Consider the following 13574-nt stretch of genomic DNA (forward strand, 5'->3'; position numbering starts at 1 on the left):
AATAGTCTCCATTTATAATCTTCAGGATACATTATGCTTACTAACAAAACCTGCAATCTTCGTAAGTTCGATCTACTATAGTAGAATATTTACAGATGTTTTAAATTATGGCTTTTTAAGAAGCTACATTCGTGTGACTGTGCCTTAGCTCTTTATAATTACATCATACTATTTTTTGTACTTGCAACCGATTGATATAATTAAATAACCAACTAAATGATACAACGTGACTCCACCACCATAGTTATATATTACAAAATGATGCTCATTGTTGACCCAGATTGCTAACATATTTCCTGTGACAGTAATATTGTGTGAATTTTTTTTGCGGTTTATTTTTACTAAGGAAGACATTTTGCTTCTTTCAATTCAACATGTATTTATAAAGGCTTGTGCTAAAAAATTTTTACAAATGGCATATGTGATTGTTACATTCTGGTTGAGCCTATCGGTTATTTATAAGCGATATCATCCATCGGCCACAGAGCCCTTTGTGTGTTACGCTTCCAGGACGGCGCTGTGGCTGGATTGTTGTGGAAAGTTCTTGGTTTCATTCAAGTTTCTGATTTAGAACTGACTAGCCTGGATTTAGATCGCATGCGAAGGTTTTTGCGGGGAAGAGAGGGGGTGATCCAGAAAGGAGCAACCCTGACTAACACCTCGATGCGATGCTGCATCGCACCTTCTTAGAAGCCACAAGTAGAACCGAGGAAAGTTAGGAAACATATGCACCAAGTTAGCCTGTAGCGACTTCCTGAATCCGACCCACAGGATCAACCTTTATCAGATGTTCCAAGTGATCGAAACAGGGGAGAAACTTTGCCCCTGCCTTAATAGGCTAAACAGCCTGTTCTATATCGCTATTTATGATTGGGTTTCCTGATAGTCATAACCATCGCAAGCGCCAGATGGTCGTTGAGCGGTACTCGTCTTCCCGGACGGTTGTTTCATTCGATTTGTTTGACTACTGATTTTTGCGGGGTGGCGATTGGTGCATATAGTGCATTTTCACAAAATGGATGGGGCAGGACTTGCTAGACTGCCAATTAGCGTGAACAAGCAGGCCCTGCAGTGGAATGCTGTGCTGCTGACAAGCAAAATGGCTGTTAGGGAAAACGCAAGATAGCCATATTACTGGACTGCATGTAAAAACTGCACCAAAGACCTGAGTTAAAGTTTCACGAAATTTCAAGTACACTTCTTCATTGCATTAAACTAACTAGCTACGGGCCCGGTTGATAAGTGAGACTGCCAACTGGGCAAAACTCATTTACTCTGCTTTTGTAGAAATGTTTTTCTTAAACAGAATGAATACACATTTTTATAACGAGTATATAACATAATGTTTTGGGCTTTAAATACCCTTTAGTATAGTATAGACAGTTAATAACGGTTCTTTATAGCACACCTGATTTAATCGTTATCCCGGAAAAATTACTTTTTTAAACCTTCGCTCTCTGTTTACATGCATAAGAAGAGCTCTGAATATGCGTGCATCCAGCAAATTGGTGAAAATTTTAAATTAAATGATCATTTAGTACTATAGAGGTATTTGCAAAAGTGCTATTGTAAATTAAGCTCTTCATGTAAATGGTTTACGTTCGATAAATGTTTCTTTGAGCAATTCACACAAACTTCCTTGGCAGTTAATTCGGTGCTATTTTTTGAGAAGATTTCCTAGATTAAAAATAAGCGAAAGCGACTCACTCAGATTAAAGAAGTAAGTGGTTTATGCGGCGCATAAAAACTATTTAAAAACGGGGTTCCGATTATCGAGCATTTCTATATTTGTAGAACCAATTTGTGCTGATACTATTTATTCTACAAATTACTCAGTGACCATTTCTTACTCATAGCATTCAAAGGATCCTCACGTTTGCGATTGCCTACATGTTGCACATGATACACAAGCTTTTACTTTAAAATTAAAGTTCATTGTATTTGCAAGGTTTAGCTCTGATACATGCGGGCAAATATTTTTGCCCTAATGAAATCCAAGTACCTGGACTGATTTTGTATATAGCAGTACTAGTTGCTTCTTTAAAACTTGTAAATTTCTTCAAACTCTTAGTTTTTCTTTACAATTCAAGTGATTTAGAAAGCTCGTGGCTGTCCGAATTCATCGATATAAATAAATATCTCTGCAGCTAGTTCGCAAAAACTGAATGAACCTACTCCTCATAGTCATTACCAAAGATGAGCATTACGTATACAATGGTACCGTTTAAGAAGGATACTCAACATTTTCGAAGATGTACATGTTTCGATTAATTTTTTGACTGACGATGTAGAAGATGCGCCACAGAGAGTAGTGTTTTCTTTATTATCAATAATATTTTGTATACTTGATACACTTTTTTTATGTTTTACAAATTTGTCAACTTAACTCACGGAATCACTTTGCCTTATGGGTTCACCGTACTTCTCGCGAACTAGTGCTTTATTAAACCAATCGAGTATATTTAGAGTTGTACTCGAGACGTGTACAGTGAGGCCTATTAAGGCTGTTAACTAGCTGAATTAACGCACATTTCACCATCCACATGCAATTTGTTGTAAAAATTACGTTTCACTAATTAAAGTAAACAATGATATGTGTTTTTTGAGAGTGTATCACAACAGTTAGCATTACTAATTCTGTAATGAGTGTAAAAACATTTGTCACGACTTAATTTTTGTCTACATTTGGAAGTTTTCCTATCAGGTCATTTTACTATAGACCACTAGACTACATGTGTTACATCGTCTTAAGAATGTCACAGTAATATACTAATAGGAATAAATTTGACAATTAACCTGGCTGCCAACAGTTAGTGCAAATACTCCCGCAAAGATTGCCAAGATCTATTAGTTACTGATGCGTGTCTTGACAAACAGTCGGAAGGTCCTTTTTCAGGCCATTTCCTAAATATATTGTGTACAATTATACATATAACATAGTAGGCTTAAAACAACATTTTCCGATTAATCGAATACTCTGGGCCTCAAGTCATATAAAGAATAGTAAAAGATAATAGGTTTACTCATAGACCGAGTTCACCCTGCTGCATCGCAACAAGCGGGGATTTTCGGCCCACGTAACCTGTATTCAATATCATTTACGCGTGAAACTGGTTGGACATATTAGTAATAGATGCTAAGATAATCACAACTTTAACGCTGAGTATTAAAAATTGATGCATTTTAAGAAATACTATGTGGCCATCTGGAAAGGCATCTTGACAGTTATCAACTCTTAAGTTGATGGAGAAGGATTCCATGAGCTTTTTTTGGCATTCGTGGTGAGCACATGTAGTTTTCATTTCAAGTAGATCAGGTAAAGCAAAGTTTTAGCCTATGTGATTTTTGCTACTGATTAAATAAGGGGGTGCATGAATTTAATACAAAAAAATAAGATATTCGTTCTCAATAAAAGAAGCTTTAAGCACGACGCACGACGTGTATTTATTATGTACTGCAGCAAGGAACTTTCTATAATTTCACTGTAGTTCAATTTACTTTTTAGATATAAAATTCATGGCAAACTATCTATTTGTTAACTCGCAAATATACTTAGCATTATACATACTGAAAAACAGTATCTACGGAAAAAAAATATTGCAATTTTTATTGGATTTGTAGAATGAAGCTTTGGAATTTTAGATGGAAAGTACTCAACAGGAAACTTTTTATAAGTTTCCTAGTTTTATATTATCCTTTCCTAAACAGGATAAGGGCATCAGGATAGAATGTTAAAGTATACTATACGCGTCAGTGGGTTTGCGAAAAACCCTTACAATGCTAGGCTTAAATACTTTACTCTTATTTTTACCATTTCCTCCGTAACTTTTAACTCAAATGCTAATGCACCATTCTGATAGATTTGGTAATATGTTTAATAACAATTGTTCTGCTATAGTAGACTATAGGATAGACGTTGCAGCGGTCGCAACAGTACGTCGTACATAATACATAGATAATAGCATATATTCGTGGTGCGGCACAAGTAAGTAAAGTAACAGGTACTCCACGATAACTACAATAGTAATACTGACAGTACTAGTTGTAGCGATAGTACGAGTATTCACTCAGCGCTTATAGTGGTAGTATAGTAGATTGGCCTCGAATGAATAGTAAGCCGCCAATAGACCGCTCATTTCGCTCCGCATCGACCGTTCCATAATACTAGAGGGTAGTCCAGCCGCCAACTATCTGTATAGTCGCAGCAGTTGTTCATCCGGCAATTGCTGATGCTGATGATCATGCCATTACCGCCTGCCTCCGAGCTAGTGCCGTTGTTGCTGTTACCCAGCTTGACTAGCAGTCCGTTAGCTAGCGGATTCTGTCTATGATGCCAGCGCACTTTGACCGTCGCTACAGTCATACCGGGAGCTCGTCTCAATCTTACACTCCACACCTCCTCCGCTTCCTGTTCACGTCGTCCAAGACTACGACGTCTACTCTAGTGATGACGACTACAACCACTACCAGCCGCAACATCACCACCACCATCATGAACTTCTATCATCCACCCGCCTGCAGGTCGTCTGCCTATAGCCCTTTACTAGCGGGAAAAACGGGGCATCCTTGCTGCTCTTCGCTCCGGCTCTAGTAGCTGTACCAATGATGGCTTTCGGGGTCGCCTTATTTCTTGTGCGCGTTGGAAGCTAGCGAACAGTAACGCCATTGCTCGTCTGTGAGAGAGCGGGCTGCAATCAGCTCAAAGGCCGGAGAAGACTCACGGCCGGAGGGACGGACGGACGCAGTACCAATAGTGGTGTCCTTACGCTCTGCTCTTTGTGGCCGAAAGTAAGCACAAATACGCTGCTCAGCAACCACTTGCTACTCTTGCTATGTTTACTTGTGTAGTATCTGTAGACGGAACCTAACTGACATTCAACTCAAAAAGGTGGAAGCAAAATTCAGAACGAAAAGAAAGAAAGCGATGAAGGACTGTGGTGTGTGATGCCGCTACTCAGAACACGTGCTTCCGTGCTTCTAACCAAATAGAATAGCAGAATCGAGCGGAACTTAGGATGATAAACGCCTGTTGGCCATGAACAGTTTCCATAACAGGAACGTTATGAAAATACCCTTTCCCTCCGATTTTGCTCTACTCTTTGTTCGTCATCGTAGTCTTTGGCTTTCGGTTATCTGTTGCCTTGTTCATTATGGTTGACTTAGTCGTGAACTTAAGTTTCCTCAATTTAAAATACATATTCTGTGTTTTAGCTTACACTCGGCCTATAGGTAGCTATCTTAAAAAAGTTCGTCATATTTTGTGTAAGAGCTAGGCACTCTGCTTCACAGTTCAAGGAAAGAATTGATCTTTTCAGAGTTACATTTCATCGCTAAACACGTGACACTGTTCTTAAGCACATTTTTTAAACTATATAATCGAAATGAGACAATGACAGGCCAACAATTTCTCTGTAAAATTTTGTGGCCTATATTACAAGTTAAGCTTTGCCTACCTAAACAACTGAATTTTAAATTGACTGTTAGAACTTGATCATGATGGATTGATCCCGTATCGTCGACGTTCCATTTCTATCCATAGCACTCAGTTAATCGATTACATCTGTAACAAACGCTCGCTTTCAACATACCGGCGGTAGGTTGGAGGCAGGATCATCGGTGACATCAACCATTACGAAATGACGAAAACTTCATCGAACATCCCACGTAATACGAACCCTATGATTCGCACTTTCGGCCACCACCGGTTGACATAGGCATATACTTCAAAGCCTACGTTGCTACAGCAGTGATTCTTGTCGGTGATCACTATTCTTACTATTAAGTAGCTACTTATGCAGATGCACCGAAGAAGGGAACCTTGATGGAACCAACGCAGATGCACTATAAATTTAGTGCCCCCCTCGTCACGCACTTCACTCACGTGTTTAACGTTAATGTCTCCGTAACTGGCAACCTCGCTATTATTGATGAAAACGAGTGATCCGTTACTTTCACATGTTACACCTTTTTCCACTATTACGATTTAAGATGTACTCCCTTGTGGCGGTCTAGTTCGGTTAACAAATCAGAGCTGCCTTAGACCGGTAGTTTTGATAACAATGACCACTCAATACGGAAGAGCGTCGAAAAATAACTTTTACTGGAATTAGACGCGACGCCCGCTATCCACATCACACTCTGCTATCTGAAATCGCTTGTTTACACTGTCAATTCAAAAGAATTCCACAATCACCCTGGTATCCACTGTTAATTTTCACAAACCAGCTTGCATTAATCCGATTATGGCAGATTACCTTTGTCAGGAATGTACTTTCAGAAACGCCAGTACGAACCGGAAATACTTAACTGGCTAGTGCTGCAAAAAAAATTATAGCACTCGATATTGACAACGGCCTTTTTTACTTTAGTGATGCAAGTACAGTAAACGTCATTTGTAACTCTGCTATCCAAATAATCGTGTTTTTGCCTCCCTCTGCGTAGTTTAGTTGTTAAGCGCGGCACTTCGTGTGCCTGCCACTGTACTGTCTTGTCTAGCGTACGGGCGCACAAGTAGGTTACGAGCATACGCAAACGGTTCGTGTGCTCCCGCGGTGGGCGGTGCCGATCACCGCTCTCTAGCCCCGCCCAACTGAGAGCGGGCTTTCATTGGTCGTCTCAATAATGATATGGCGAATGAGAAAGGAGGCCGCGAACGCCAGAGGGTGGGAAGGGTTGGAGCTGGGAAAGGAGCGGGCAATGCGGAACCGAATGCAGTAATTTAGTGAAGCTAGAGGTGAGGACTGGAGGGAGTGTGTCTAGCAGTAATAGCACTGCCCTCTGCTGTCAGTGGAATGATCGACAAATGAGGAAAGGCAAGTGACAACCGTGGTAATGGCCAGGGAATCTGGTAACATAGGTAGCTCAAGGGTGGCCGGAGGATCGTTAGGCTGGATTGATTAAATGGGACTTGATGCTCTTTAACTACAGCAGGCCACAGGGAGGAGCCGGTTCACTGCAATTATAGCCATTATATGTAAGATTTCTTTAAAAGAGAGGTAAGTCCTTTTCTACATAGAATCATTGGTTTGGCACGGTTGACCAAAGAAGTAGCATCAGTTTTTATTTATCGAAAATATGACTAAATGAATGACGAATTCATTAGCTACATATGGACGCAATAAATACTAAAAACTTGACAAAGCACAAAGCTTTTGCAATTATGAACAAGACAAGAACTTGTTTTTGCAGTATACTGCAAACTATAGACCAACGGTAGGTAAATGGCGAGAATGTAAATGACCTTGGAGACGTGGGTCGCAGCTAAGATTGTCGGAAGGAGCAAATCACTCGATTGCAGACACCTTTGATAGAAGGCAAGTCAGTTTCTAGCACGGCTACTATTGCAGACTATATGAAATGAGAGCTCGTAAAGGATCAACAATATCAGATCCACGAACCGAAGGCTGAATGTCTACCTAACTTCAACAACAAAAAGTGTAACGATTTGCTCGAGCTCATCATAATAATAAAAGGCGTCAATACATTAGCCGCTGTAGGCTATATCCAGGTCGTTCACATAATACTTAACTGATAATAATACACATAATAATTTCTAATAAGTTCACATAATAATAACTGATTCTATTTAGATTTCGAGCCCTGCCAGCCAGCTAAAGCAAAATAAGTCATCCAAAGTCAGTGTAAATTACAGATAGCACAAATCATTAAGCCATATATACGTGCATCCTATAATGAGATTTCTGTAAAATAGGGTGGTTGCTTAAAAGGACCTCATATTCTTAAGGTAAAAAGCGTTTCGTCGGTATAGTTCGGTTCGCCAACGCTGTACAGCGAAACACTGCTTCTATGTCGCGATTTAAGGTACTGCGCTCTTATGGAAATTTAAAATAAACACGACTGAGTTTTAAGAAACGATCGTCCAATCCTGCTAAATTAACTTGCATAAGGTTCAACAACTTCTCGCGTTTTTAATGGGGGTTAAATATTAAAAATAGTTTCAGCTCGTATTTTTAAAGCAAATGCTCTATTTGATCTTTCTCGCTGATAGAGCTAAAAAAGGTTTTTATTCCTGCTGTTAATGCTAGACGAACAATATGTTCTACGGTTACACCCAAAAGACATGGATTTGCGCCAACGTACCTTAAAAAAATAAAAATTTTATACAATTCTTAGTTGTCATTGTCAGCTAAGGTAAAAGATCTTTCTTTTCTTTCTCTGTCTAAGACCACATCTTACATCGACCGGAGGATGGCACATTTACCAAAAAATGTGCACTGTTCTACATTTATCGCAGTTACTTTTTCTTAATACCTAATTTTATTATTCATATATTCACGGCAAAGAAAATCAATATTTTCCAGGTAAACGCTTTGTAGAGCCGCTTGTAATGACTTACTTGTGGCTTTGCAGAACAATTATTACCGACTTGGACACAGGATAATTTGTATACAGTGAAATGCCACGTCCTCATGACGTTGCAAAATAGCTCCAAGAAATATCAAGAAAAGTGGAAGGATGAGAGTATATCTGCTTTGGTGACTATTTATATTTAGGTAGTATGTTTTTGCGTGTAAGGCAATGTGCTATTGTGGCAAGAAAAAAGAACTGGGTTGCAGACATGGGAAGATGTGATCCAGGGTTCGACCTGCAGCTGAGCACAAGGCTTTTCGAAAGAAACTTTAGTAATACCAGCTTACATTGCAGTCACGTCTAATGAAAAACTTTTGCAATAGTATGTTTAAAATTAATTTAATTTTAAAATGAGCCTCAACGCGGCACGGACAATGTTTTGGTGGAAATGGTAGCGCTCAGACGCTCCAGTCATACCACACAAAATGCCTAAAGCTCTGAACCATAAACGCACGGTCCGGCTCATGCCTATCTAGCTTTATTGTTTGAATTACGCTGAGCGAATTACGTTCTTCGCAAGCACTCCAACATGGTCATATATCAGGAAGCTCTTCTAAATACTCAGGTTTAATAGGTGGATTTTTAATACAGATTATATTTACGCTACGAGTGACCTTTAAAAACCGCATCTGCAGGTTTTGCATTGTCTCACCTAAGATTGAATAAGACAAAAAAAAGTGTAGTCTTCAAATATGCCTGCCTCCCGAGCTATTATCTGTCCTATTACTTGTCCCTCTCTTACTAGTTAGTGTTTTCCGCATGCTTATCGTTCTTTCGTTGTTCTATCAAGGTAGTGGATAAACGTTTAAGAAAGTACCCACAAGAGTCGAAGCACATTCAGTCGTTCAGAAGGATGCACTGAAAGTCAAACTTTGTAGAGCATGCGTGTTACACCTGAAGTCTTTCGTATAAAGTCCATAGGTAAATATCTGTGAAAGGATGCGAAAGCTTCGATAGAAATATTTGGTATGACTATTTCACACGGAACTAAGCGGATTTTTTAAACAAAACCTAGAAATAGTGTTCCAATAATTTATGTAATGGTAATGCAATTTAGATAACTAAAAAATTATATTTAGGTTATATATGTCAGCGAGTTACAGTAGCGCCACTGTTCTGGCATCTCTAAAAATCAGGTTACAGATACCGATAGTACTCAAATATGTTTGCATATGTACATAGCAATGATGTATCTTACGAGTTGTTAATGCTAGACAATGTATTTCTTCTGAATAATTTAAGATTATATTAAAATTAGATCGTATTGTTTTGTTATGATCTTCTTGCCTTGTCTTCTCCGTTAAATTACCTTCTACAAACATTAGTATCTTGCGGCCAAGCCTTCTGATCCGTTTTTTGCTTCGGCCTAGCGGGCAGCTAGTAGTTCCTAAGCTCTATTGTTTCGATCGGCTTCACAGATATGTTCGGGCGTGGGCTTCATCGCTAGTACCAAATTCTAGAGGACTATGTCGTCATTGATTGATGGAAGAAAATAGGAAGTTGACGTGGGGCTACGTTTTTTTATACCCTAATTACGTTGGAATTAGCTACTATTTGTTACTTCGTTTACAATTAAAAAATATGTATTGAACATATACAACGAATGAACATATTGTTTTGAAGGCATGCCAAAAGCATTTTTCCCCGATTATGATGTTGATTCTAGCAATCACTTAGACGTGGTACAAAGCCACCGTTGATTATTGTACATTCACGGGGATAACGCCCAAGCCTATTGTAACTTAGTTCTTTGTATCTTTGCCAATTTATATTTAATATGGACTGAGTGAATTGGGATAATTTTATTAGTGTAATACAACCCAGATCTTAAAAAAAGTGTTAAAAGGTTGTTATAGGATGGAAATAAAGTGAATTTCCGCATGCGGGACGATTATTTACAATAACGTGGTTAGTTACTCAGCGATTTAAGGGGCAGTGGCGTCACTATCAGAAATCAAAAGATAACTGTTCCAAGGATAAAGAAAACATCCAGATAGGCTCAGGGAGACCCACCTAGATTGTCTTGTCTAGTACGGCAAATTTTAATACTGTACTAAGGTAATTCCAAAAAACATTTCGACAGCGTATAAAAAAATTAAGGAAAAGTGCTTTAGAGATTACTGCGTGGGATAATAAGGTCTTGAAGCGGAATGTTCACGTCAGAAAAAGCAGTCAGGGCCACTGGGCTTGGCAGAAACACAAGGTAAATGTGGAAAATCAAAAGGAACAATTTATATCTCTGTACAAAAAAACAGGAATCTAGAATTTTTGGAAAATATTGTACAGTTCTGAGCGAGTGCTTCGAAATGCCTTGATACATAACATAAAAACTCATAACAAAAGATATAAATATGTGGTCTTTCTTATTCAGCAAAGAAGCGTCACAGTTTTCTGTGACCTAATACCTTCATTTCATTCAAGGCTTATAATGCATGACAACCCTCCACTGCTGACTTTCATGAAGCTAGAGCCATTAACACGGATGCCATTTACTGATATGGAACACTGAGCTATCAATATGGGTATTTATCGTTCAAATTACGTTTGCGGCCAGTAAGTAGTCCGCACAAAATGCGATCAAAAACACTTACATACTATACGAGAGTATTTACAAATACAATCACAATACGAAAATTTTAGTAAGCATATTGAGAAAATTATACACTAATGAAACGTTATCTTCAAAAAAATTGAAGCTATTGACATTGGCATCAATTTCGATACTTTTGCATACTTGGTTAAGAGATAAAAGCCAAAATAAAAGACTATTCAGCGAATCCTTAGGAAGTCGCAAATTATGACTGAATTGATACGTTTCTAGTTGAATGGGATGGTTACGCAAATGTTGCAAGGCGAAACTGTAGGACATAGTTTGCATAGTTTTTCTTATAATCTGGCTGATTATTTATTTATTTGTGGCTAACTGGCATCCTAGCAGTAGCACTAACGAGACAGGTGTCAGAAAATATACCTAGTTTTTAAGTCGTTGCCTTTAAAGTAAACAAACCATATATTGCATGTCTATAAAAATTACTCACTGATACCATCACCGTAGTGGTTTCCAGCTAAAAAACTAAAATTCATGTTTGTGTTTTTTATAGGACTTTGGAGGGCCACGTATAACCCATACATTATCATTTCAAAGGTTAGGTGTAGTGCACTGTTGCCTACAAACGTACCTGAACTGAAAAGGCCAACAGATTGACCTTGGTTTGGTCTCATTTCCGCGTTAAGACCTTCTAAAAAAGTAGATTATGTATAAGACAAACGGCTAACCTCCCAATCTTATCAGAGTAAGTTTATGAGGATCATATAAAACTTCTCCAGCAAGTACCGTAATCTGCGCAATCTAACCTGTCATTTTCTTGGGACATGTTAACAGACTTTGTGGTAACCGCTGGACTCTTCGGGTTCCAAAATCTACAACGCATCTGTTCAATATCGTAACTGTTCTAATAAAAATATGCTTTATAAAATTTCTTCTCATAAATTTTTAAACCAAGATGGCTTTTCAACATTCGATGAATAATACAATGCGCTCTGGTTCCTTTAGCCACCGCTCTATTTGTGTAAACAAACTCCAATCTTTCGTTCGACTTCTGTCAGATTGGCAACTTCTTCCAACGACCCTAAAAGCTTTGCTCTTAAAACAGATCCATAGACGACAGTTTAGCGCTCTACTATATTTAACTGCTTTAGTGTCAGGCGACTGGTGTGGAGTTCTATAAACTTTAAACCTAAAGTTTGAAATTGTATGCCTTAACAATCAGCTGTTTGCGGCACCAATACGGTTACCTTAATACGATTGGAAATCTCAGCTATTTATTGAAACACTTAAACTGGCAAGGTTTTTTTCCTAGAATATTAATATGCGCGTATTTTCCTATAGGTATTTCGTAGTTATGTATACTGTTACTCAGATTGACAGTCGAGCAACTACCACTGAAATGTCCTTACTGTTTGCAGTCATTTTTATCATTGTCTTGTCTGTTGTTATTTGTAGTCGAACAATGAAGCCCCGCGGCATAAAAACCTTATACGGCCTACAAGGGCAACAAGGAGATCATAACACTCGGATGTGAGAGAGAGACGAAACTAAAAATGTAGTTCGGGTCCAAACGAAAAAAATACCTCAAAAATATGTCGTCAGCCTAAAAAACAGCTTAAGTAACCGTTCAGGTTGAACCCAAGCTGCCATCGTGATTGAATCTGAGCAACTTCCTGACAAAATGTGCCACTATGCAAGTTGGTGCCTGCTTGTTGTATGCGGTCTCCGATAGTCAAGCTATTAGGGCTCATCGAGCGAGATCGATGCAGTGTACCAAGTTTCAGACCAATAGACGCTTGCGGAAACTAGTAGCTTATCTGTTCTCCCTCCCTGCGAAATCCGCAAACTAACCATCAGCGAATGTTCACTCTCCTGTACATTTCACTTCATGTTTTCTCTGTATGTGTTGGCACTAAGCTCCAGCCTATCTTGTCCCGCAGTTGTAGAGGATTCGTCTATCCTCGGCACTGCTGTTGTTTGTGGGCCATACGTTCTCTCTTTTGAGGCCTAGTGGTTAATACTCTTAAGCGACGAGGACTCTAAGAGATAGCAAGTAGTTCTTTCTAAGTGGTTCATACATGAACGGTCTTCACGTGCTCTAGGACTTCATAAAAGGACCGTTGTGTTGTTGTTCACTTGGGCACAATCGGACAGGCTCCCCCGTCCTGTCTCAGATCACCGCGACGAGGCGAGAGGACCCTGCTTGTGTAGACTCAATCTGAATGTCATCTGCTCGGTATTTTCTCATAGTATACTGGCGTCTGTGTCTAGGATGGCTCATACTTACTCGCAATAGAACTTACTTATAAGTGTGACTACGACAGAAACTATTATTCCAGCAACAGCAATTATACATTATATATAAGTATAATTATGCATTAAAAATAAGAGAAAATTAAAGTCTTGCTTGTTCATAGTATGTATGTATATATATATTAAAATGTTTGTTTGATTGGCTTTTAATTAAGCTAAGCAGTGGCCCGATCAGTGCCAAACTTTCAATGTATCTTTGTCCAAATATTCGATATGATACCTTTCTTTTTCTGAAAAGCTAAATAATACCCACATAACGTGAAACTAAACAATGAGAGAAGTCAACTGCAGTGTTCTGAGGCAAAAAAGGCTGTGTATAGGATGAGCGAAAGTTCCTAGAAAA

At 38.8% G+C, this 13574-nt stretch overlaps 1 protein-coding gene across 4 annotated transcripts in view; it reads right to left on the reverse strand.

Annotated features, from left to right (window-relative positions):
- The window catches only part of eya (eya transcriptional coactivator and phosphatase 2), a 62604-nt gene extending 56113 nt beyond the window's left edge, over positions 1 to 6491 (reverse strand). For all 4 annotated transcript variants that reach the window (XM_022846536.2, XM_022846535.2, XM_022846533.2 and 1 more), the window contains exon 1: positions 5589 to 6491. In XM_022846536.2, the coding sequence (XP_022702271.1) occupies positions 5589 to 5623 (35 nt within the window). In that variant the 5' untranslated portion in view covers positions 5624 to 6491. The remainder of the gene's footprint in view (positions 1 to 5588) is intronic.
- Positions 6492 to 13574: the final 7083 nt, after the last annotated feature.

Source organism: Varroa jacobsoni, unplaced genomic scaffold, assembly GCF_002532875.2.
Source record: "Varroa jacobsoni isolate VJ856 unplaced genomic scaffold, vjacob_1.0 scaffold_1243, whole genome shotgun sequence".
NCBI classification, from domain to species: Eukaryota; Metazoa; Arthropoda; class Arachnida; order Mesostigmata; family Varroidae; genus Varroa; species Varroa jacobsoni.